Source organism: Mobula birostris, chromosome 2, assembly GCF_030028105.1.
Source record: "Mobula birostris isolate sMobBir1 chromosome 2, sMobBir1.hap1, whole genome shotgun sequence".
Classification (NCBI taxonomy): domain Eukaryota; kingdom Metazoa; phylum Chordata; class Chondrichthyes; order Myliobatiformes; family Myliobatidae; genus Mobula; species Mobula birostris.
Genome location: NC_092371.1, coordinates 109,206,253 through 109,231,437, shown reverse-complemented (window position 1 = coordinate 109,231,437; position 25,185 = coordinate 109,206,253). Strand labels below are relative to the sequence as shown.

General features: G+C 42.5%; 2 protein-coding genes across 7 annotated transcripts in view; one reads left to right on the top strand and one right to left on the bottom strand.

The window, feature by feature from the left end:
• rtn4ip1 (reticulon 4 interacting protein 1) overlaps positions 1 to 18,446 on the top strand; it is a 58,475-nt gene extending 40,029 nt beyond the window's left edge. Inside the window, exon 8 of one of the 2 annotated variants that reach the window (XM_072246128.1) lies at positions 17,981 to 18,446. In XM_072246128.1, the coding sequence (XP_072102229.1) occupies positions 17,981 to 18,094 (114 nt within the window). In that variant the 3' untranslated portion in view covers positions 18,095 to 18,446. The remainder of the gene's footprint in view (positions 1 to 17,980) is intronic. The other variant, XM_072246127.1, reaches the window with a different exon arrangement.
• crybg1a (crystallin beta-gamma domain containing 1a) overlaps positions 18,091 to 25,185 on the bottom strand; it is a 243,875-nt gene continuing 236,780 nt past the window's right edge. For 4 of the 5 annotated variants that reach the window (XM_072246121.1, XM_072246123.1, XM_072246124.1 and 1 more), the window contains 3 exons: positions 23,456 to 23,614; positions 20,502 to 20,664; positions 18,091 to 19,517 (listed from right to left, as the gene is read on the bottom strand). In XM_072246121.1, coding sequence (XP_072102222.1) covers positions 19,429 to 19,517; positions 20,502 to 20,664; positions 23,456 to 23,614 — 411 coding nt within the window. In that variant the 3' untranslated portion in view covers positions 18,091 to 19,428. Of the gene's footprint in view, positions 19,537 to 20,501; positions 20,665 to 23,455; positions 23,615 to 25,185 lie in introns of all 5 variants that reach the window. The other variant, XM_072246122.1, reaches the window with a different exon arrangement.

The window sequence follows — 25,185 nt, the reverse complement described above, 5'->3', positions numbered from 1 at the left end:
TAATCCTCTCTCTAGGACAAATGCATTTTCTGGTTCCTTTACTACCATCTGGCTGCAGGTGAATTTCTTGCATTTTGCAGGACTCAGAAATTGTACAACGATTTGCATCTTTCAAAAGGCAAAAGCTACTTGTGATACTTTGATGTGTAGCTTTAATTTCTGCTCCCTTTAACACCCTTTAGCATCCCTTTAAGCTTACTGCAATAGATATTGTATGTTCTTAGAACTGACTGCCTTATTGGTTGAGAGAGGTAAGTTCCTAGGGCACTGAGACATTATACCACACCACCCACCACCGTCTCCCCCCATCAGGATTTAAGATGGGTATTTTAAATCCTTCACCCACTGGCAGTCTTGGGCAATGCTGCCACCCATTGGTTCAGCCTGGTAAAAGTGCTTCAGCTGCAGACTGGAGATCAACTTTTGAACCTTCTGACTCCAATGGGACTATACATCTACCCGAGTTAAGTGGAGCACAGGAAAAACATCTATAGACTACTGTGATGTTTACTGGTGATTGTACACTATTCAATTCCTGTTACAACTCCTCAGCAAATAAAGCAGCCCATGTCATATGTAGCAAGACCAAGATGGCATTCAGACTTGGGCTGATAAGTAATAAGTACTACTTCTGCCATAAAAACTCTAAGAAATGACCATCCACAGAACAAGAGAATATATTCACTTATCTTTGACTTCAGTTTAATTGCTATTGCATCGGTCTCTAAGGGAATGCCATTGATGCACACTCAACTGGACCACCCGGATTTTCCTTTTTACTTTATATGTCAATTACGTTATATGGTTTTGTGGCCAAGTTTGCAGGCAATGTGAAGATAGGTAGAGGGGCAGATAGCATTGAAGAAGCAGAGCGGCTGCAGAAGGATTTAGACAGATTAGGAGAATGGGCAGAGAAGTGGCAGATGGAAAATGGAGTCAGGAAGTGTACAGTCATGCACTTTGGAAGAAGGAACAAAAGCATAGACCATTTTCTAAACAGACAGAAAGTTCAAAAATCCAAGGTGTAAAGACCCTTGTGAGTCCTTGTGCAGGATTCATAAAAGTTTAATTTGCAAGTTGAATCCGTGGTGAGGAAGGCAAATGCAATGTGAGCATTTGTTTCGAGAGGACTAGAATATAAAAACAAGACAGTAATGCTGAGACTTGATAAGTCACTGGTGAGGCCTCACTTGGAGTATTATGAGCAGTTTTGGGCTCCTTACCTAAGAAAGGATGTTCTGACATTGGAGGGGGTTCAAAGGAGGTTCATGAAAATGATTCCGGGAATGTAAGTCTTATCGTATGAGGAACGCTTAATGGCTCTGGGTCTGTACTCGCTGGAATTCAGAAGGATGTGGGTAGGCTGGGATCTATTGAAACCTATCGAATGTTGAAAAGCCTAGACAGAGTGGATGTGGAGAGGATGTTTCCTATGGCGGTGGAGTCTAGGACCAGAGGGCACAACCTCAGAGTAGACAGACGTTCACTTACAACAGAGAACAAAAGGAATTTCATTAGCCAGAGGGTGGTGAATTCATTGCCACAGGTGGCGTAGAGGCCAGGTCATTGGGTGTATTTATGGTGGAGGTTGATAGCTTCTTGAGAAGTCAGCCTGTGAAAGGATACAGCGAGAAGGCAGGAGAATGGGGTTGAGAGGGAAATGGTGGAGCAGACTCGATGGGCCAAATGGCCTAATTCTGCTTCGATGTCTTATGGTTTTGTATAGGTACAGTAGCTACAAGGGCAGGTGAGAAACAGGATCACATTTAGCAAATAACTTGCTTCTGATGCCCCAAGGTGTTTCTACTGCACATATGACACACATCAGGAGTGTAGTCGAATAGTTGTATGAATGCATGCAGTGTCTTCAATAGTCAGACAACTCAGTACCCTCCAGGACAAAGCGGTTAACCTGACTGGCATTTTGTCACTCCGCTGACAACCATCCATTGCCTCCATCACTAGCTGTAATGTCTACCATCTACAAACGTGCTGCACTTGCTCACCCGGGCTAACTTGACAGCATCTCATACTCTCACTGCCAAGGACAAGGGCAGTAGGGGCATTGCAACACCACCACTTGCAGATCCACTCCCAGCTGCATGTCACTCTGACTTGTAAATATACAGTACTGTGCAAAAGTCTGAGGCACATGTATGTAGCTAGGGTGCCTAAGACATCAGTCTCCATTGTGGACTGAGAGTGGGAAGGTGATAGGGAGAGAGGAATCATAGTTGGAATAAGGGGAAGGGGGGGGGAGCAGGAAGCAATAATTTTGTAATAATCCATAAACCAATTTTTGGAATCATTGACCTTGCCTGGTGTCTCAGGTCTGGCTGTGTTAGCACCTGTGTCACTCCCTGCCACTGGTACTCCTCCTCTGCCACCTGTCCCACATCCCTCCCACAGCCCTCCACCCTCGTCATTCCCAGCGACAATTGCTCCTGCTGGTTTTACAAACTTGCTCTCAACTCCACATTGACAAATACAGTATTGTGCAAAAGTCTTAGGCACCCTGGCTATATAATATATATATGGCTAAGACTTTTCCACAGAACTGTATCACCAGTTCTTCATTGTTGCTGAACCTGAATTCTGGAACTCTCTGCCCATTGGCACAGCGGGAATACTTCCTTCAGGAGGACTATAGCAGTTCAAGAAGGGAGGGAGGGAACACCGACTCAGACCATGAGAGGCCTGCGTCGGGCATTTTCATGCCTTACGAGGCATAGATTGGAAGTCTGTGTGGGGCATCACTCCTCGCACAGACACTAGAGCAATGTGTGGTTAAGTGCCTTGCTCAAGGACACAGACATGCTGCCACAGCTGAGGCTCGAACTAGCGACCTTCAGATCACTAGATGAACGCCTTAACCACTTGGCCACGTGTCCAACAAGAAGATGGCCTATTAACACATTCTAAGGCATTTAAGGATGGACAATAGATATCGCACTTGACAATGATGCCCAAATATTGAAAATGAATATTTTAAAAAGTAGTTTCTCCTGAGACAGCACCATTCATCATAATATACCTTCTGGATTAATCATTCAACCATCAGGCTCTTGAACAAATTGAGGATAATTACACTCATCTATTGAGAAGTTCCCATAACCAAAGATCTCACTTAAAGAACTCTTTATCTTGTGATTTCATGCTCTTCTTATTTATTGCTATTTATTTTTAGATGCATTTCAATAGCTTGTTGTCTTCTATGCTCTTGCTTTCATTGATCCTGTTTATAGTTACTGTTCTATTGATTTGCTGAGTATGGCCACAAGGCAAAGAATCTCAGGATTGTATGTGGCGATAAGTACATACTCTGATAATAGAGTTCACTTTAAACTTTGGAGCTTTGAGTTGCTCCTCTCTGTCTTGATGCATTGCTCTTTTCATTGTCCTTTTACTTATTTCAAACTTTGTTCAAGGAAAAAATATGGTGAAAAGTTTAGACTAGTGTGTAACTTGGAAGGTTATTTAGAGATTATGATGCTTCAATGCACTTGCTAATTGGCAGAGATTGCAGTTTTGTAAGGTGTTGGTGAGTTATAGCAGTGCACAGCATAGATGGTGGACACATCGCAGCCATAATGTGCTGGGCCTCTTGGACCTCAGTTCCACTCACTTTCATCACTCAACTTCCATTTAGTTGTTGGAGAGTTTTCAGTTTGGTTAATTCCTTAACAACACCAGGACAATGAAAGGATAGCAGTGAATGAAGTGAATGTATTGTGTTCAGAGGGACTTGCTGTATGAGATGAACACAGTGAAAATTCCATTCAGCAGTTTCAAAAACCTCTACGTTGCATAATTGCTTTAAACTAGACCAGTGAGGGGTGAATTGTGTTGAGTAACTGCATAACTGAAATGAGCCGGCATTTGAGTCATGCCATCTCTCATTGTTCTGGATTACAGTTCAGTTCAGGATGTTAATGGCTGCTTTTGGGCTTGGCTTGTTTACTTAGTTTATACAGTATTTTGATTCAGATTCAGATTAATTTATCACATGTGCCTCGAAATGCACAGAAAAAAAACGCGTTGTTTGTGTCAACAACCAATACAATTCGAACAGGATGTGCTGGGGGCTTTGGCACCAATATAGCTTGCCCAGCATGTTTGGCAGGCCAACACAAAACAGAACACAACAAGCATCAAGAAACAACAACAGCAAAACAAGCCCCTTTCCTCCCTCCCACCGATCCACACACGCAGACAATCGTCCGCTCTTAGGGCAGGTCTCCAGACCTCCAGTCTTCGCCCAGCGGGACTTCTGATCAACTTTCAGGCTTTGATCTTCTGTATCCACCCCCAGACTAGCCAACAACGGAACCCCAACTCCAAAGCTCAAACGCCAGGCTCTCTGACTGACTGATCCCAGGACCTCAGACAGCCCGAGATCCACATATGTCTTTTATCCCCCCCCTCCGCGTCGCTGGCCTTCGAACGCTGACTTATTGCAGACATATTGCTAATGAAAATTGGATTGGCAATTGCAGAAGTGAAACATAGCACTGATTTGTTGCTATCCACTACCCAGTTATTCTTACATACAGACAGGTGCCTAATGTTTCGAGCAGGTGTTGCATTCACTGATGCTATTTCTTCTGCTCCAATCCTTTCTTCACTTTTCTTTTATTCTATCTCATTTAAGTACAAAGCAGGATAAGTACCCAGAGCAATAGTTAGGAGACAATTGGCAAAAATATAAGAGGGAAGATTTTTTTTCTAAATGCAGCATATTGTCATGATTTTGGACGTTATTCCTAGGACTTGGTTGGGAAAGGATGGAATGGCAATTCTAAAATGCACTTGGTTAATAGGTTTTAAACATGGGAGAGACATGGGGCCAGAAGGTAGGTGACTAGATACAGTACTGTGCACAAGCTTGGGTGCCTAAGAATTTTGCACAGTACTGTAGTAATTTTATATATTGCACTGTACTGCTACTGCAAACAAAAACAAATTTACTGACATATGTGAGTTATGATAAACCTGATTCTGATATGGGTCTCTATTGTGGACTGAGAGCGGGGAGAGGGGAATCATGGTTGAGAAAAGGAGAAGGGAGAGGAGAGGAGAGGAGAGGGAGTGGGAAGCACCAGAGAGACATTCTGTAATGACCAATAAACCAATTGTTTGGAATCAAATGACCTTGCCTGGTGTCTCATGGCTGGGTGTGTCTACACCTGCCCCACCAACTCCACTCCTGGCATGACTCTGCCACCTCTCCCACACCCCTCCCCCAGCGCTCCACCCTCGCTATTCCCAGCATCCTTTGCTCTCACTAGACTTACAAACTTGCTCTCCGCTCCACGTTGGCAGATACAGAACTGTGCAAAAGTCTTACGCACCCTAGCTATGTCTATGTGCCTAAGACTTTTGCACGGTACTGCAGATGACTGTTCTACGGTGGCCACCAGGCCTCCTGTGTGAACCTGAAGAATGACCCTTACACATTGGGAGTGGTTTGGGCTTGATTTCTGATTGTACAGTCGGTGGGTCCATTTACTTTGTAAGGCTGGAAAGGTTGTGGATGCGGCAGCAACGGACAAAGGAAGTGGTGAAAGGACTCAGCAGATCAAGCAGCATCCATGGAGTGTGTTCACACTTTGGATGCAGGGTCTCAGTACCAAATGTTGACCGACACCCTTTGCCTCTGCAGATGCTGCAAACTCACTGAGCTTTTCCAATGTTCCCGTTGTTCGTTTTGGATTCCAGCACCTGCAGTCTCTTTTGTCCAGAGACTTTGTTGTTAGTCAGGCTGTGGAATGGCCATTGGCCCTCGGCAGCTGAGGAAGTCACCACTAACAAGCCAGTCGTTTCGCCATACCCAGAATCTTTGATCAAACAATATTCACCTGGTCCCATTAAAGTGGCTGCTCCCAGAAAAGCATCATCCTGTGCTCTGTGCAGAGGGTTTTTGTTTCTCTCTCCTTAGGTTCCCCATTGTTACTGGACCTGTCAAACTGTACTGAATTACAGTAGGTTCTGGCCCACTGCAGACACTGGTATGGGTCTTGGTTCTACAGTCACAACCTGAGGTCTGATCTCAGCTGGTCTGGATGTGAGGAGTATACTTACTGAGACAGGTTGTCCTGAATTTCAACATCTGGTCTGGATGGTCACAGGACCACACAATGAAAGAGTCACTCCCTAGAAAGCATTGATGGCTAATCAACTCTCTGATATTCAACAATATCAGATTTTAAAGGAAGTAAAGACCAAATTTTATCTTCAATGTTTAAAACCAGCTTTATACCTAATCTGAAGCATTGCACATTTTGGCTGTTCCGCACCTTTCAGTGGTATAAATGAGCAAAACATCTGAAATAATCGTTGGGTCTGTTGGAGGCTCTGAGGAGAGTTTTTGAGCCATAGCTGCAAGATAGAGGGATGTCATTTAAAACTGGGGTCTGGAGAAATTTATTTCTCAGTGGAAAGTGGATGCCTGAAATTCTGCATCTGTGGGCCTGATCATTAATATAATTTAAGATGGAGATAGATAAATAATTGAAAGATTGAGGAATTGAGTGTTCTGGGCAACTGGCAAAGGGGTTGAGGCTGGTGTTGATCTGCCATGATCAGGGGAGGCTGTCTCACTCCTATATTCTTGTTTTCCTGCTTTGCTGCCTGTCAAAACTGCCAAGCAGTTTGAATGTCTGAATATCTCCAGTAATACAGTGAGGAAGGCTGCCAAAGCTTACAGCAGGATGTGGATTAGCTGGAAAAATGGGCTGGAAAATGGCAGATGGAATTTAATGCAGAGAAGTGTGAGGTGTTGCACTTGTGGGAGTACCAACCAAAGTAGGGCTTACACGGTTAGTGGTCGGGCACTGATGAGTGTGGTAGAACAGAGGGATCTGGGAATACAGATCCATAATTCCTTGAAAGCAGTGTCACAGGTAGATAAGGTCATCAAGAGAGGTTTTGGCACGTTGGTCTTCATAAATCAGAGAACTGAGTACAGCATTTGGGATGTTATGTTGAAGTTGGAAAAGACATTGGTGAGACCAAATTTGGAGTATCGTGTGCAGTCACCCACCTACAGGGAAAATATCAGTAAGATTGAAAGAGTGCAGAGAAAATTTACAAGGATGTTGCTGGGACTTGGACCTGAGGTTTTAGGAAAGGTTGAATAGGTTAGAACTTTATTCTCTAGCGCATCAGAGAATGAGGAGAGCTTTGACAGAGGTATACAAAATGATGAGGTGCATAGGTAGTGGTAAATGCAAGCAGGCTTTTTCTATTGAGGTTGGCTGAGACTAGAACTAGAGGTCATGGGCTAAGGGTGGAAGGTGAAATATTTAAGGGGAACATGGGGGGAACCTTCTTCACTCAGAGGGTGGTGGGAGGACGCACAGAACGATGCGCCAGTGAGGAAGGTCCCCCTTCCCCCCTGAGCAGCACACACTCTATCTGTCACGACAGATGAGAGAAAGACCTTAGCCAGGGTCAACCCACGTAAAGCTCTGGGGCCTGGTAACATACCTGGTCGGGTGCCGAGGGATTGTGCAGCCCAGTTAACAGAGGTTCTAACAGACACCTTCAACATCCTTCTGGAACAGTCCACTGTCCCTGTAGACTTCAAGGTGCCCACTATCATTCTGCCCAAGAGGGTGACAGTAACTTGCCTTAATGACTACTATCCAGCGGTACTGACCTCAACAATGACAAAGGCTGGTTTGGATCATATTAAATTCCATCTTCCTGTTACGTTGAACACTTTCCAGATCACTTATCACTCAAAACGGTCCACTGATGATGCCGTAGCCTCTGCCCTCCACTTTCTCCTGTCTCGCCTGGAAATGGTGCCTCACATGCCATGGTTTTGTTTATCGACTTCAGCTTGGCATTTCATAGAATCATCCCTCAGAAGCTGGTGGGTGAACTGTCCACATTGGGTCTCAGCACTCTCTCTGTAACTGGAGCTTGGATTTCTTGACAAAAGGGCCCCAGTCCGTGTTGGCAGCTGTATCTCTAGCTCCATTACGCTGTGCATTAGTTACCCCCCCCCTGGGCTGTGTGCTCAGCTGCTGCTCCTCATACTGCTGGTGCATGACTGCACTGCATGATGTAGCTCAAACTGAATCATCAAGTTCTGTGATGACACAACAGTGGTTGTCGTCATTGACGACGCTGAGACGGCGTACATAGAGGAGGAAGAGCGGCTGGAATAATGGTGTAAGCACAACAACTTGAGTCTCAATGTGGACAAGACCAAAGAGGTAATTGTGGACTTTAGAAAGGTGCAGCCTGATCACTCACTGCACATAACTGCTCTTCTCTGGAGAGAGTTAGGAGCACTGTTTCTGGGTGTGCACATAATGGATGATCTCACCTTCTCCCTCAACTGGTGAAGAAAGCACAGCAACGTCTCCACTTGCTAAGGAGATTGAGGTGAGCAAATCTTCCCCCCCCACCTTCATTCTAACCAATTTATGCAGGAGCACCCTCGACAGTCTCCAGACCAGCTGCATCATCTTCTGGTACAAGAATTGTGAGGCATCTGACCACAGGTCCCTACAAAGGATTGTGAAGACTGTGAAGAGGATCATCGGCGTCTCTCTTCCACCCATTAGAGGTATTTATCAGGAGCACAGTGTATGTAGGGTACTTAGCGTTGTCAATGATCCCTTGCATCCATCCCACAATCTCTTTGACCCTCGACCATCAGGCAGGAGGTATTCTTGCATTATGACAAGGACTGTTAGGATGAAAAACAACTCCTTCCCCCAGGCCATAAGACTACTGAACTCCCTGCCATTACCTAGATATCATCATGTATGAAGTGCCAGCTCCGTTATACTGTTTACTTTTTAACATACAGTGCCCTAAAAAGTATTTACTCCCCTGGAAGTTTTCATGTTTTATTGTTTTACAACATTGAATCACAGTGGACTTAATTTGACTTTTTTGGCACTGATCAACAGAAAAACACTTTTTTGTTTCAAAGTGAAAACAGATCTCTACAAAGTAATCTAAATTAATTACAAATATAAAACACAAAATAATTGATTGTACAAGTATTTGCCCTTTTAAGTCAGTATTTAGTAGATGCACCTTTGGCAGCAATTACAGCCTTGAATCTATGTGGATAGGACTCTTATCAGCTTTGCACATCTGGACACTGCAATTGTTCCCCATTCTTCTTTACAAATCTGCTCAAGCTCTGTCAGATTGTATGGGGATCATGAGTGAACAGCCCTTTTCAAGTCCAGCCTCAAATTCCCAATTGGATTGAGGTCTGGACCCTGACTTGGCCACTCCAGGACATTAACTTTGGTGTTTTTAAGTCATTCCTGTGCAGCTTTGGCTTTATGCTTGGAACCATTGTCTTGCTGGAAAACAAATAGTCTCCCAAATTACAGTTCTTTTGCAGAGTGAATCAGGCTTTCCTCCAGGATTTTCCTGTATTTTGCTGCATTCATTTTACCCTCCCTTCACAAGTCTTCCAGGGTCTGCTGCATTGAAGCATCCCCACAGCATGATGCAGTCACCGCCATGCTTCACAGTAGGGATAGTGTGCTTTTGATGATGTGCAGTGTTTGGCTTGCACCAAATGCAGCGTTTCCTCTGATGGTTGAAAAGCTCAATTTTGGTTTCATCAGACTATAGAACCTTCTTCCAGCTGACCTCAGTGTCTCCCACATGCCTTCTAGTAAACTCCAGCTGAGGGTTCATGTGATGTTTTTTTTCAACAGTGTCTTTCTCTTTGCCACTCTCCCATAAAGCTGTGACTGGTGAATTACCCGGGCAACAGTTGTTGTATGTGCAGTCTCTCCCACCTCAGACACTGAAGTTTGTAACTCCTGCAGAGTTGTTATAGGACTCTTGGTGGCCTCCTTCACTAGTCCTCTTCTTGCACGGTCACCCAGTTTTTGATGATGGCCTGCTCTAGGCAGGTTTATAACTGTGCCATATTCTTTCCATTCCTTAGTGATTGACTTAACTGTACTCCATGGGATATTCAGTGACTTGGAAATTTTCTTATCTCCGTCTCCTGACTTGTGCTTTTCAATAACTTTTTTATGGAGTTGCTTGGAGTGTTCTTTTGTCTTCATTGTGTCGTTTTTGCCAGGATGCAGTTTCAACAGCAGTTGGACCTTCCGGATACAGGTGTATTTTACTACAATCAATTGAAACACCTTGACTGCACACAGTGACCTCCATTTAATTAATTAAGTGACTTTTAAAACCAATTGGCTGCACCACTGATGATTTGGTGTGTCATATTAAGGGGGGTGAATACTTATATACAATCAATTATTTTGTGTTGTATATTTGTAATTAATTTAGATCACTTTATAGAGATCTATTTTCACTTTGACACAAAAGAGTCTTTTTCTGTTGATCAGTGTAAAAAAAAAGCCACATTAAATCCACTGTGATTCAGTGTTGTAAAACAATAAAACACAACAACTTCCAAGGGGGGTGAATACTTTTTGTAGGCACTGTATACACACCTTATTATTTGTTAATTTATTTGTGATATTACTTTGTGTTGTATATGTGAGCTACATTGCTGCATTGTGCACCTTGGTCCGGAGAAACGTCATTTTGTTTGCTGGTATATATGTGTACGGTTGAATGACAGTAAACTTGAACTTGAGTGCGGAACGAGCTTCCAGGGAAGTGGTGGATGCAAGTTTGATTGGAACACTTGAGAGAAGTTTGAATATGTACATGGATTGGAAGGGTAAGGAGGGGTAAGGTCCAGGTGCAGGTTGTTGGGACTAGGCAGAATAACAGTTTGGCACTGACTAGATGGGCAGAAGGGCCTGTTTTTGCATTGTAGTGCTCTATAACTGTATGACTCTGAAGTGTTAAAAGAATCACAGTTTTAACTAACAACTTTTCATCAAAACTGTTTGGAATCATGGCCTGGTTTAGTCTAACTTAATGTGAATGTCAAATGAAATGCCCTGGAGAGTTTCTTCATGAAAAGAAATCATTAAGTGAACTTATCTCATTTATGAGTGATGTGTTGTGCAGCTTACTGCAACTAACAGCTCTTGTTCCAATAGGTGGCAATACAGTCCTTACTGAACAGCAGCTAATAACCCTATGTAACGTTAACACTTGCTCTTCCCTCACGCCTGTTCTGCCTTTCTTTCACTTTCTTTCTCTCCCTCTCCCTTCTCTTGTCTTTCCCTCCCGCTCCCTTCAACCATCTTTTCCTCCCTCTCTTCTCATCTTTTCCTACTTCTCTCTCTTCTTTTATCTTTTCATCACTCTCCCTTCTCCTGTGTTTCCCTCCCTCGCTCTTCTCTTGTCTTTCCCTCCATCTTCTGTCTCTTGCCTCTTTGGCTCTGTTTCCCCACCCCTTCCCTATCCTTCCTCCTCTTCCCCACCCCCATCGGAACCATCATTTTGTCAGCCTGTGTGAAACGAGACCCTTTCGGTGTGCAAGGTGGGTTACAACATGAGTCACCAGAGGCAGGAAGGAGAGCATGTTCCTTCATCAGTTGTGCTGCCTATGCACTTCTGCCTAGTGATATGAATTGAAAATCTACTGAGCCTTCCCATGTGATCTTTCTCGGGTAGATGAACAGGTGATCTTCAAAACTCTTTCAGAAGCCCACTACCAGCATCCCAGTTGGCCTCCTTTAAGAGCCACTGTGGACATTGGCATTCAGAAAAGCTGGCTCATGGGTGAGGGAAATCCAGGTCAGAGTGTCGGTAGGCTGCTCAACTGCTGCATACTGTCCCTGATTCTACCTCTGGCCAATTTTTGTACTGTGCAGCTTTGAAATGGAGTAGGATTGTGGATGATATCCTTTTGTCTCACCCAGTATTGCACAGGCAATTATGCTTCAGTGCCCTGGGACCTGTATATCACAGTAGCACAGTGACCTCTGTGTGTAGGCTATCACTGCAGCACAGTAAAGTCCCAAAAACCTAATTGATCAACTCAGGGAATATTCTAGTAACCTTTGCTACAGCCCTTACATGCAAATAACAAAGTAGTCAAAGTAACAATTTATTATCAGAGTGCATACATGTCACCACATACAACCCTGAGATTCTTTTTCTGTGGGCATACTTAGCAAATCTATAGAACAGTAACCGTAAACTGTAAACATCAGGAACTGTTAACTGTAAAAAAAATGTGCAAATGCAGATATAAATAAATAGCAATAAATACATAAAATAACAATATAACATAGTCTTTAAATGAGTGTCCCCTTTTGTTCAAGAGCCTGATGGTTGAGGGGTAGTATCTGTTCTTGAACCTGGTGGTGAGCCCGGAGGCTTTTGTACCTTCTACCTGATGGCAGCAGCGAGAAAAGAGCATGGCCTGGGTGGTGAGGATCTTTGATGATGAATGCTGCTTTTCTATGGTAACGTTTCATATAGATGTGCTCTGTGGTTGGGAGGGTTTTACACATGATGTACTGGGCCGAATCCACTACCTTTTGTAGGATTTTCTGCGCAAAGGCATTGGTGTTTCCATACCAGGCCAAAATACAGCCAGTCAGCACACTTTTCACCACACATTTATAGAAGTTTGCCAAGGTTTTTGATGACCTGTTGAACCTCCCCAGACTCCTGAGGAAGTAGAGGTGCTATTGTGCTTTCTTCGCAATAATATTTATATGATGGGTCCAGGACAGGTCCTCTGAGATAGTGACACCTAGGAATTTAAAATTTCTGACTCTTTCCACTTCCAATCCTCCAATGAGTACTGGCTCATGGGCCTCTGGTTTCCCTTACCTGACGTCTACTATCAGTTCCTTGGTCTTATTGACATTGAGCAAGAGGTTGTTGTTATTACACCACTCAGCCAAGTTTTCACTCTTGATTCATCACCCCCTTTGATACAGCCCATAACCATGGTGTTGTCAGCAAACTTGTATATGGTGTTGGAGCTGTACTTAGCCACACAGACATAAGTGTAAAGCGAGTAGAGCAGGGGACTAATCCCTGCGGTGCTCCCGTGCTGATGGGGATTGTGGAGGAGATGTTTTTGCCAATCCAGACTGACTGGGGTCTACAAGTGAGTTAATCCAGGATCCAATAGCACAAGGGGGTATTGAGGCCCAGGTCTTGGAGTTTATTGAATAGTTTTGAGGAGATGATGGTGCTAAATGGCTAAAGAGCATCCTGATGTATGCATCTTTGCTGTCCAGATGTCCCAGGGTTAGAAACATAGAAAACCTTCAGCCCACAAAATCGTGTCGAACACGTCCCTACCTTAGAAATTACTAGACTTCCCCAATGCCCTCTATTTTTCTAAGCTCCATGTACCTATCTAAAAGTCTCTTAAAAGACCCTATCGTATCCGCCTCCACCACCGTTGCCAGCAGCCCATTCCATGCACTCACAACTCTCTGAGTAAAAAACTTAACCCTGACAACTCCTCTGAACCTACTCCCCAGCACCTTAGACCTGTGTCCTCTTGTGGCAACCATGTCAGCCCTGGGAAAAAGCCTCTGACTATCCACACGTTCAATGCCTCTCATCATCTTATGTGAAGAGCCAATAAGATAGCATCTGCTGTAGACCTGCTGCTTCAGTAGGCGAATTGTAGCAGATCCTTGTCACCATTCAGACAGGATTCAGATTTGGATGCCGCTTTCAGAGACCAGACCTATACGCTATATTTCAGGTGGTATTTAACCAGTGCTTTCTATAACTGGAGCAAGAGACTTGTAGAGAGGCATATTCCAGATCATAGGCACCTGGTGGATTGATAGGTGTCCTATGATCACGGGTATGTGGTGTTTCAATGTGGAGACACGTGTCTCTTCAGTTACATCTTTTCTTAGCCTGGTTTTGTCTTTTCCACAATTTGATTTACCTGCACTGTTAATCAGACTTTTTGATGGTTTTAAGTTTTGATGGAGTCCCTGATCTCAAATCTAAATTGTTTATGTGAACAATGGTCTGATGTTATCCCTGGGTTGGAGGGCAATGGGGAAGAGGATGGGACAGGACTCAGAACATACTGTTCAGAGAAGTTCTTGTTCTTTTACCCAACTTCCTCTCATCACTGCTTCTGATGTTTGTGTACAATTATTCCACTAGTAGCATTCTGGCATGTTCTCAAATGCTTGTTTGAGAGAACGTAATTGTGACATCTGCTATATTTTTTATCACTAGTACTTTACTTGCAACAAAATCATTGTGCTTTTGGTTTCTTTCTTAAGAAATTGAAGACAATTTCTGTGAACATCATTGCCTCGCTGAATTTTGGCCGTCTTTCTAAGGGACATTGGATGAAACCCTGCCAGTCTTTCCTGGTTGATAGCCTTGTGTTAGACTTTGTCCATGAGTGGCATTTTTGTAGAAAAAGTATTTTTCCTGTATTTTTTTTTCAACAGTGAAGCAACTATCATCACCTGCATGCTCGCCACCAGTAAAGAGAGCAGGAATTGAGGCGCAGTGCAACCCAGGCAAATGTTTGATCAGCACATTGTTGTCCATTGCTTTAATGCTATCCAATCTGTCAACGAGCTCTCCACGAGTGTAAACAGCAGTTGGCATGTGCATATTCTATTTGCACCATAAGATATAGGAGCAGAATTAGGCCATTCGGCCCATTGAGTCTGTCTTGCCATTCCATCATGACTGATTTATTAACCCTCTCAACCCCATTCTCCTGCCTTCTCCACGTAACCTTTGACACCCTTATTAATCTAAAACCTATCAACTTCTGCTTTAAATATAGCCAATGACTTGGCCTCCATATCTGTCTGTGGAAATGAATTCCGCAGATTCACCGCCATTCTGGCTAAAGAAATCCCTTCTTAACTCTTTTGTAAAGGGAGATCCATGCATTTTGAGGCTGTGCCCTCTGGTCCTAGCCCATCATGATGGAAAACATCCTTTCCACATCCACTCTATCTAGGCCTTTCAAAATTCATTACATTTCATTGAGATCCCCCTCATTCTACCTAACTCCAGTGAGTGCAAGCCCAGAGTCATATGTTAACCCTTTCATTTCTGGAATAATTCTCATGAACCTCCTCTGGAATCTCTCCAATGCCAGAAAATCTTTTCTTCGAAAAGGGGCCGAACCTTCTCACAGTACTCTGTGTGGTCTGACCAATGCCTTATAAAGACTCAGTATTACATCCTTACTCTTATATTCTAGCCCTCTCGAAATGAATGCTAACATTGCATTTGTCTTCCTTATCACTGACCCCACCTGCAAATCAACCCTTAGGGAATCCTGCCCAAGGACTCCCAAGTCGCTTTGTATCTCTGATTTCATCTGGTCCAGGTGACTTATCCACCTTCTGGACTTCTCCTTGGTAATAGCATCTACACTCATTTCTGCTCCTGACACTCTCAAATTTCTGGCATACTGCTAATGTCTTCCATAGTGAAGACTAATACAAAATACTTGTAAGGTTCTTCTGCCATTTCTTTTTCCTCCATTACTAACTCTCTAGTGTAATTTTCCAGCCGTCCGATGGCATGAACATCGATTTCTTGAATTTCAGGTAATGGCACCCCCACCCAATCACAATTCTCCATTCCTATTTCCCTCTCTCTCCTTATCTCCTTACCTGCCCATCACCTCCTTACCTCCTTCTGATGCTCCCACCCCTTCCCTTTCTTCCATGGCCTTCTGTCCTCTCATATCAGGTTCCCCCTTCTCCAACCCTTTATCTTTTTCACCAATCCACTTCCCAGCTCTTTACTTCAGCCCTTGCCCCCAGTTTCACCTATCACCTTGTATTTCATCCTCTCCTCCCCCCACCTTCTTACTCTGACCTCTCATCTTTTTTTTTCTCCAGTCCTGATGAAGTCCTGAAATGTCTACTGTACTCTTTTCCATGGATGCTGCCTGGCCTACTGAGTTCTTCCAGCATTTTGTGTGTGTGTGTGTGTGTTGCTTAGATTTCCAGCTTCTGCAGATCTTCTCTTGTTTATGATAATAATGCAAGTTAAATAATGAAATGTTAGAAAAATATTACATTCCATAAGATGGTCTCGACCTCATAATCTATCCTGTTATGGCCTTTCATCTTATTGTCTTGCCCACACTTTCCCTGTAACACTTTGGTCTGCATTTTGATATTGTTTTCTCTTGTACCACTTCAAGGCACGGTCCTATTGAATTAATCTCCATGGATGGCGTGCAAAACAAAAGTTTTTCACCGTACCTCCGTACATGTGACAATAATGAATCAATTTACCCAATTTATTGTGGCAATAGGAGCTCTGCATGACAGGACATCTAGGCAGAATATCAACATTTAGTATTTAATTATCAAGGTAAAGATTTGAAAGTTCTAATAGCCATTTTTGTCAGCTGGATTAATAATATGTACTGGGACAGGTATAAACCACAATAGAGCTGAATTCGTGAAGCAACACCATGCCTATTGGTGACTGTCGTCCAGTGTTGAGAAACCAACAAGAGATGTACTCAGTGGCCACTTTATTACGTCCACTTGCTCATTAACGCAGCTACCTAAATAGTCAATCATGTGGCAGCAACTCAGTGCATAAGAGCATGCAGATATGGTCAGGAGGCTCAGCTGTTGTTCAGACCAAACATCAGAATGGGGAAGGAATGTGATCTAAGTGACTTTGACTATGAAATGCTGGGAGGTTCAGGTATCTCAGGAACTGCTGATCTGCTGGGATTTTCACGCACAACAGCCTATAAAGTTTACAGAGAATGGTGTAAGAAGCAAAAACATACAGTTAGCGGCAATTCTGTGGGCGAAACTGCCTCATTAATAAGAGAGGTCAGAAGAAAATGACCATGTAACCTAATCTAGAAGCTGCCGAGAATTTCCCTACCGCACAACCCTCTATTTTTCTAAGCTCCATGTACCTATCCAAGAGTCTCTGGGAAGACCCCATTGTTTCCAGTCTGGTTCAATCTGACAGAACGGTGACAGTAACTCTAATAATCATGCATTACAGCAAAGGTGTGCAGAAGGACATCTCTGAACGCAGAAGTCGAACCTTGAAGTGGATGGGCTACAGCATCAGAAGACCAGAAACGTACACTCAGTGGCCACTTTATTAGGTACAGGTGTCTAAAAGGAGGAGGAGAAGATGGTGGCGCGACGCAGCTAGCACGGCCACTCCGGTGAATCATATCTGTAATCTGTCAAGTAGGGTGCCGTGCACAATCCTGATTTTATGGAGACAGACGTGAGAGCACAGAGGAACATCTGGAGAAACTTCTGAAATGCCTTTTTCGCTGCCGCTATTACTGTGTGATCCTGAATCTCTGGAGGGGAAAGCCCCGAATCCTTGGCTTTGCTTGTTGCTTGGTGGCCGGGACGGGGTCAAGGCACTCGGCAGAGATGGTGCTCGGTGTCAAAGGGCTGGTTGGAGGCTCGAAGTTTTTGGACGGACTCAGAGTCGGCTATGGTTGGGTGCTTCCAATGTATCGACAGTTGTCGGTGCCTGAAGGTTTATGGCAGAGGGAGTTTCTCCCTTCTGCCACCTGCTATCGGGGACTATCGGGAGTCGATCGGAACTTTGAGACTTTTTTTTTACCGTTCCCATGGTCTGTTCTTTATCAAATTATGGTATTGCTTTGCACTGCTGTAACTATATGTTATAATTATGTGGTTTTGTCAGTGTTAGTCTTTGGTTTATCCTGTTTTTTTTTTGTGATATCACCTGGAGGAATATTGTATCATTTCTTAATGCATGCATGCATTTCTAAATGACAGTAAACGAGGACTGATGATCAATAATCTAATCTAATAAAATGGCCACTGAGGGTACATCTATTACTTTATGGGACGACGTATACGTTGCCCAAACCAGATGCATCCTTACAGCCCCAATTCCCAGTTGTTACTGGCTTGATGCCTTGATCTCCTGAAGCAAATCTGGCAAAATATTTGTTTCAGGAAAGGACTGCATGGAGCCAATGATAAAAGATGAGCTTTATATTCAAGCTTTAGCCTACTTTTTTGTTGTGCGGTTATTTTGTTGGTTCAAGGCAGTGAATAATTGCCAGAGGTAATTCCTTTATACTTTCTCTCTTGTGTTTCAGATCCGACCAGCTGTTGAGCAGCTCTTCCCATTTTCTGAAGTACCCCAGGCTTTCCTAAAAATGGAACGAGGTCATGCACGAGGGAAGACTGTAATCAACAGGAGTGGAGAATGAGTTATTTTATTTTGCAGTTTTTGCATAAGCATTTCAAAACAACAAACACAGTAGTACTGTTGCTGATTGTAGCAACTATGTACTGTACAGTGAAAAGGAAATAAAATATTGTCCATTTTTCATATACCAAAATAACTAAATAAGATGGTTATACAAGTATTTATCCAAGTTTACGTCACAAACAAGTGTTGAAATAGTTGAGTTGATAAAAGTGAGGAAGAGGATAATAAAAGTACCATCATACCCAATATTAAAGATAATACAGCCCCCAGTTCATTTGTTAAAGTACGAAAAGGAATGTATGAATGATTAAAAGGTCACAAAACCTTTAAGGTGAAAGTGTTTATGATGATCCTTGATGCAATTTATCAAACAATACCATCATTTGAACATCCACTGTCTCCGTAACGTAGAAGGAATTGCTGGGCCTGCCCATAACATCTCACAACATCCTACAAAGATACTAATGATATGATATCCACATCACCATGTTAAATCGTCTTCAGGTGGTCAGTATGAAATTTACTTTTTAAAGTCTATATATTTGCAAGTTGTGGCTGTGTTGTCCAGCAACTGTATCTCAGTTGTTGAAAAGCTTTTTCAATGAAAACGATAAAAGGGTTGGATTTTAAATTGAACCCAAGTTCAAAATTCAGCCACAAAGTGAAAGTCATAATAAGGAACTAGAACCACTTGCAAAAAAACGGTTCTTAAAACTGTAACATCAATTCCATTTTCAATTTTTTTCCCAAAAAACTAGAACCATCACAGTAGCAATATGTGCAGAGGAAGTAAAGCATCCATCTCTCACACTAAAAATACATCCTGAACTTTTAATGGTTTGTACAAGCCAAGGTAGCACAAAACAGTTACAAACATCCAATATTACGCATATTCAATTCTGCATGTGTACCCTCATATTTATGACCCACCATCAACAGCAATTACAATGTCAAGAGGGGATCATTGCAAAAATTCATCCCAATGCATTAATTCACAAGAGAAGTTACTATACCCATTTCCTGAAGAGATTTCCAGTGTTCAGTAAAACCAATGAGCAAGGTTAGTCAATTATAAATAGTATTTAGAAATATTTCAGCATATTTTGCACCAGGAATGAGATTTTCTCAGTTAAACAGAAACAGCCAGTTACCAACACATGAACTAAATGTAAGAATGCTTATGACCTTATGAAGATTATAATGTAACAAAAAGCAGATGGCAGTTGTTACTGAATTTGAAAATATAACATTGCACTGACAGTAGACAACTCATATGCACAGTGTTTAGAAAGTGCTTCACGATTTTTCATTTCTGTTTCTACCCTGAAAGCATCAAACGATATCCAGGTCCCACCTCTGTGTTGGCCGAACCTCATCAAATCTGCTGAGAATAGCTTGATTCTTGTCGTAATGCTGACCTCCTTGAAAAAAAGATTACACCTTTTAAGGCATATTGACATAATGTTACTACTTAACCTTTCATCAGTGAGCACCTGCTTACAGAAGAGCCAAGTTTTCATTGTGACTAAAATCTTGTGAACGCTTCTGCATCCTTGATTTTTCTCCCAGCCACTGATGCCTCGTGCAGCACATTTGGATTTTCTTATGTGCTAATGGGCTTCCAGCTTCTCAGTGGCAGGTGTGAAGAAAAGAAAAATTGACAGGATTATGGCTAAAATTCTCTTTATTTTTAGTAGATGCAAATCTGAAGGGTCATAGATTACACTGGAATACCATCTTGCATGCCATCTCTGAAAATTACATTATGCAAAAAAAGATATGAATTCTATTCCCATCTTAGGGTACACCAGATGGACATTTCCTGCTCTCCAGGTTGAGATTTCTCACTGAAAAAGGTAATACTGATTTAAGTGAAAGCAGATGAAGAGTCATTTATGTGCTGAAATATATATTCTGTGATCGCACTGACTATAAACTAAGCATTTTATAAGGGTTTCCACATTAATTACACCCCCTTTCCCAGTAATTCATTTAATGCCTTTCCTGAAGTTAGATACTGACATACTCCTAATGAAAGGAAAGAATGACATATTTAATTTAACTAAATCTCACAATACAATGACTGAATTTGGTTAATGATTAATAAAACAAATTATATCAACACATTCCTTAAACTAACAAATTATGCACTATATCTACAAAACAGTCACCTATAGGGAACACCATCACTCCCTACTTGAAAAAAATCACCTATCTGACATTGGTTTGTGTTTTAACATAGAACCTGCATAAATACTCTGCAGCTCAGTCCAAACTGGTGTCCAAAGGATGGAAGGGAGAGTATTATTGCCTTGGGTTCACATTGCCAATGCAAATATCATTAAGCGTTGGAGAGGAATGTACTGACAAGAGCATGAGAATTAGAAAATGGATCAACTCCTCACCTTTTATGTCGATAACCAAGTCAGTCCTAATACAATTCCATATGACTCCATTGTAATCGATGCTCCAGATGTGAATGTCTTTACTGTGGAGTATTGAAATCCCCAGTCTTGAACCTATACCAAGCAAGCTTCCTGTTATATCCAAACAATAATCTTCACCCATCTGTGGCCAGAGAAAGGAAGGGAACAGTTTCAATCAATTCCATCCAAATAAAGGGAGAGTCACTGAATATGAATGAAATACACAAATGAAGTACTGATCGGTTGCATACGCAGTTTGAAATGGTCATGACTTTGTGATATAAATTGGACTATTTTCGTCTCAGAGGAACACTGTTCAGAACTTAAGATGATGAAGGGCCGTGGTCCAAAAAGTTGACTGTTCATTTCCCTCCTTTGATGCTGACTTCCTCCAGCATTTTGTGTTTATGTGTGTGTGTGTGTGTTCCTTAAAATGAAGCTCTACTACCCCTGGGAGATCTGACTGGGCATCTTCAGACCTCACTGAAGACTGCTTCAACACACTTCAAAGTCTACAGCAGGGTTTCCCAATCTTCTTTATGCCATGGACCAACACCATTAAGCAAGGAGTCTGTGGACCCCTTGTTGGGAATCCCTGCTCTAGAGAGTGAGCTAGAGTAAGTGAGAGCTTCTGTTTTTAACCCGGTGAAATGATCACTTATTGAGTGTCTTCTCGGTGGTGACACCACTGGCAGTACTCCATTACTGGAGGTATTGTTAGGGCCAGGATTATTTATCTAGGATGGAATCAGAATCAGGTTTAGGGTGATGATGAGGATGGCTGGTTCTTCACTTGTGAAGAAGAGGTTTTAAAATAATTGGAATATGTCATATAATTTGTAAACTTAGCGGCAGCAGTATGATGCAAAACACGATAATACAGGAGAGAAAAACTCAATTACAGTATTGATTTACCTATAGATGGGTCAGGGACTTTAGGACAGGAAGCAAAGATATTACCATACCAACTCTTAAATCTCTCTCTCTCTCTCTCTCTCTCTCTCACTCACTACCGGACCTCCCTCCCATGAGCAATGTGCGTCACAATAGTGGAGCTAACAGATGTACTGCCTCACAGCTACAGCGATCTGCGTTCAACTATGACCTCCAGTGATACTTGTGCTTCCTCTCTCTCACTGCATGGTTTTTCTTGGGTGCTCTCGTTTCCTCCTGCATCCTAAGGACACGCAGATTGGTAGGTTAATTGGTCACAGTTAATCACTATTATTCTGTGGGTGAGTAGTAGAATTGCTTAGGATGTGGGGAGAATAAAAAGGGAACACCCTGGATTAGTCTGAAAGGGTGCTTGATGGTAAGTGTAGACGATGTGAGCCAAAAGAGGTTTCAATGTTCTATAAACTTCTTCCAAATAACTGACAGGAATAGAGAAAAATATTCAAACATTGATGTGATACTGTGATTTTCATTTTTACAAATAACTTAATCCTCGAAAATACAAAGGACACAGCAGAGCATGTGGTGTGGCAAAGTTGTATACATACTACATAATCAGAATCAGGTTTAATATCATCGGCATATGTCGCGAAATTTGTTAACTTTACGGCAGCAGGGCAATGAAATACATGATAAATAAATGAATTACAGTAAGTGTATACAATATATGCCTATTAAATTAAAAGAAGTAGTGCAAAGAATAAAAAAGAATTGAGGTAGTGTTCACGGGTTCAATGTCCATTTAGGAATCGGATGGCAGAGGGGAAGAAGCTGTTCCTGAATCGCTGAGTGTGAGCCTTCAGGCTTCTGTACCTCCTTCCTGATGGTAACAGTGTGAAGAGGGCACGTCCTGGGTGGTGGGGGTCCTTACTGATGCACGCCGCCTTCCTAAGGCTCCGCTCCATGAAGGAGTCTTGGATACTACAGAGGCTAGCACCCACGATGGGGCTGACTAATGTTACAACTTACTTCAATCCTATGCAGTAGCACCCCCCCCATACCAGACGGTGATGCAGCCTGTCAGAATGCTCTCCACAGTACCTTTGTAAAGTTTTTGAGTGTTTTAGTGAACAAACCAAATCCCCTCGAACTCCTAATGAAATATAGCTGCTGCCTTGCCTTCCTTATAGATAATAAATAATAAAAGCACATTGAACTTTGTAGAAAAGGTGAAAAAATATTATCACGAAGCAGAAAAGCTACAGTGTGAGATGTTTCAAAAAAATGCACGTAATTATTTTTAAAATCAGCTTTTTTTTTAAATGAACTATCAAGGTATCAGAACATTACAAGGAAGAAAGGGAAAAATTTGATAGATTTACTGAAGGCAGGAAGGGGATAGAAGTTGAAGACACAGAATGAATGCAGCGCATTATCAAGACACACCACCTAGCAAGTGGACCAGTGTAACATGCAGCCACAATATCAAAATTCATGTTGCTTATTAAATAAACATTCAGAACATAAGAGGCCCCACGGGGATATCAGAGCAACACACAAAATGCCGGAGGAACTCAGCAGGTTAGGCAGCATCTATTGAAATGAATAAACAGTCGACGTTTTGGGACAAGACCCTTCTTCAGGACTGAGGTTATAAAACGTTTTAAACTATGCCTCACTGTCATTGAAGTTTGAAGCCAAAGAGTGATTCTGTTCTGACAGCTACATGTACAATGCAGCTTCTTTTTCTCTCTCACTGGGAAGGGTACAAAGACAATCCTTTCTCATCTAAAAATATCAAATGCTTTATTCATTAAACAAATACAGAGATGAGGGATTGATAAAATCACAAATGGATGGGACAGGGATTAAAGAGATAAAATTAAACTGATAAAACATTGAGAATATGCTTTAATAATTAACCAAAGAGTATTTGGAAACCTTTGCCTGATCATAAAAGCTGCCTGATGCATATTTTAATCAAATGCATCGCTACTTTAAATTTAAGTTTTATTTCTCGGAATCAACATCCTAAGTACCTTGCTTTTAATGTACCCCTCCTGGTAGAACCAGATTTGATCATCCATTCCGGTTTCTTCCAAAGCCTGTATTCGAATCATTTTCACATCAGTCAGTTCTCCAGTCAAAGTCAAGAATGCTCCAGTACCTCTGTTTCGTACCCTGAAGTATGCTCGCCTCTGTGAAGAAAACAGATTATCTGTATAAATTATTTGGTTTAAGACGGTGCTACTTACTGGTTTGAACGACAACTTACCAGTGACCAACTAAACAAAAAAAAACAACTAAATACTTTGTTATTCCGACTTTTAATGGTGTGTAACCACTGCAACAATGGCCTGTGGCTTCTCTGTCGGAGTTGAGCTGAATCACTTGAACAATCGAGCATTTTTGCTGTGTGGCTGGAGTCTCGCTGGGGAAGGATGGTTCTGGATGGGGAAGGGTGGTTCTCGCTGTTGAAGTTTGTTTCTTCCAGAATATGATTCTTTATTAGTAACCCACAGTACATATGAATATAAAGAACACAACAACAACCAAACCATGTTTTTGCAGTACCATGTTCTTGATCATTCTATCATTTCTGCGCATGCTCAGAAACTCTTTCCAATCACGAGCTTACACGTCATATCTCCACACTCCCTGGGGAAGGATGGTTTTCGCTGGGGAAGGATGGTTCTCGCGGAGAAGGATGGTTTTCGCTGGGGAAGGATGATTCTCCTGGGGAAGGATGATTCTCCCTGGGGAAGGATGGTTCTCGCTGGGGAAGGATGGTTCTCGCTGGGGAAGGATGGTTCTCGCTGGGGAAGGATGGTTTTCATTGGGGAAGGATGGTTTTCGCTGGGGAAGGATGATTCTCCTGGGGAAGGATGGTTCTCGCTGGGGAAGGATGGTTCTCACTGGGGAAGGATGATTCTCGCTGGGGAAGGATGATTCTCGCTGGGGAAGGATGGTTCCCCCTCGGGAAGGATGGTTCTCGCTGGGGAAGGATGGTTTTCGCTGGGGAAGGATGGTTTTCGCTGGGGAAGGATGACTCTCCTGGGGAAGGATGGTTCTTGCTGGGGAAGGATGGTTACAGCATGTTGGGGCTGGAGTTGCTGGAGCAGACTTGGAGGCATTTTGATGTGGCAGCGCCAAGGTGAGGTGTGGAAAAGGTCTGAAGTTTTTATCGACTTAAGAATCGATCTGAATTGGAAAATTCGGTACTGACTGTATCGTGGCAATGGAGCCTGAGACTGTGGGTGAGGAACGACCTGAGGTTTAGACGACTTAGGTGCTGGCCAAGATTGAAATTGTCCTGGTGTCAGGGTCAGAGGTGAGAGACAGCCGGTTCGGCTCGCAGCTCTGCAGGGTTTACTGCACTCAGGCTGTGGCCTGCAATGAGTGGATTTGTGAATCAGCTGCAGCAATGCCTGGTGGGTGAAAATCAGCTCTGAATGCTGTTTGCTTGCTTTATTGTCTGCACAACTTGTTTTTTGTGTTTTTCTTTCTCTGCACCTTGTGTGTTTCACAGTCTTCTTTTGGGAGACAAATCTCAAGGTTGTATAAATTACACATACTTTGATAATAAATGCACTCTAAACTTTGAAATGTTCCTCAGTTCTTTTTTTAAACACTTGCAATGTTGTAAGTTTAAACTACAATGTTGATTATGCATTAGTTTATGCCATGTGGCTACTTGTATCTTCTGCAGTTAAACTAACCAGAAATAACTGAGAAGAGGTAGGCCAAAGAGTTCCTAACATGTACCAAT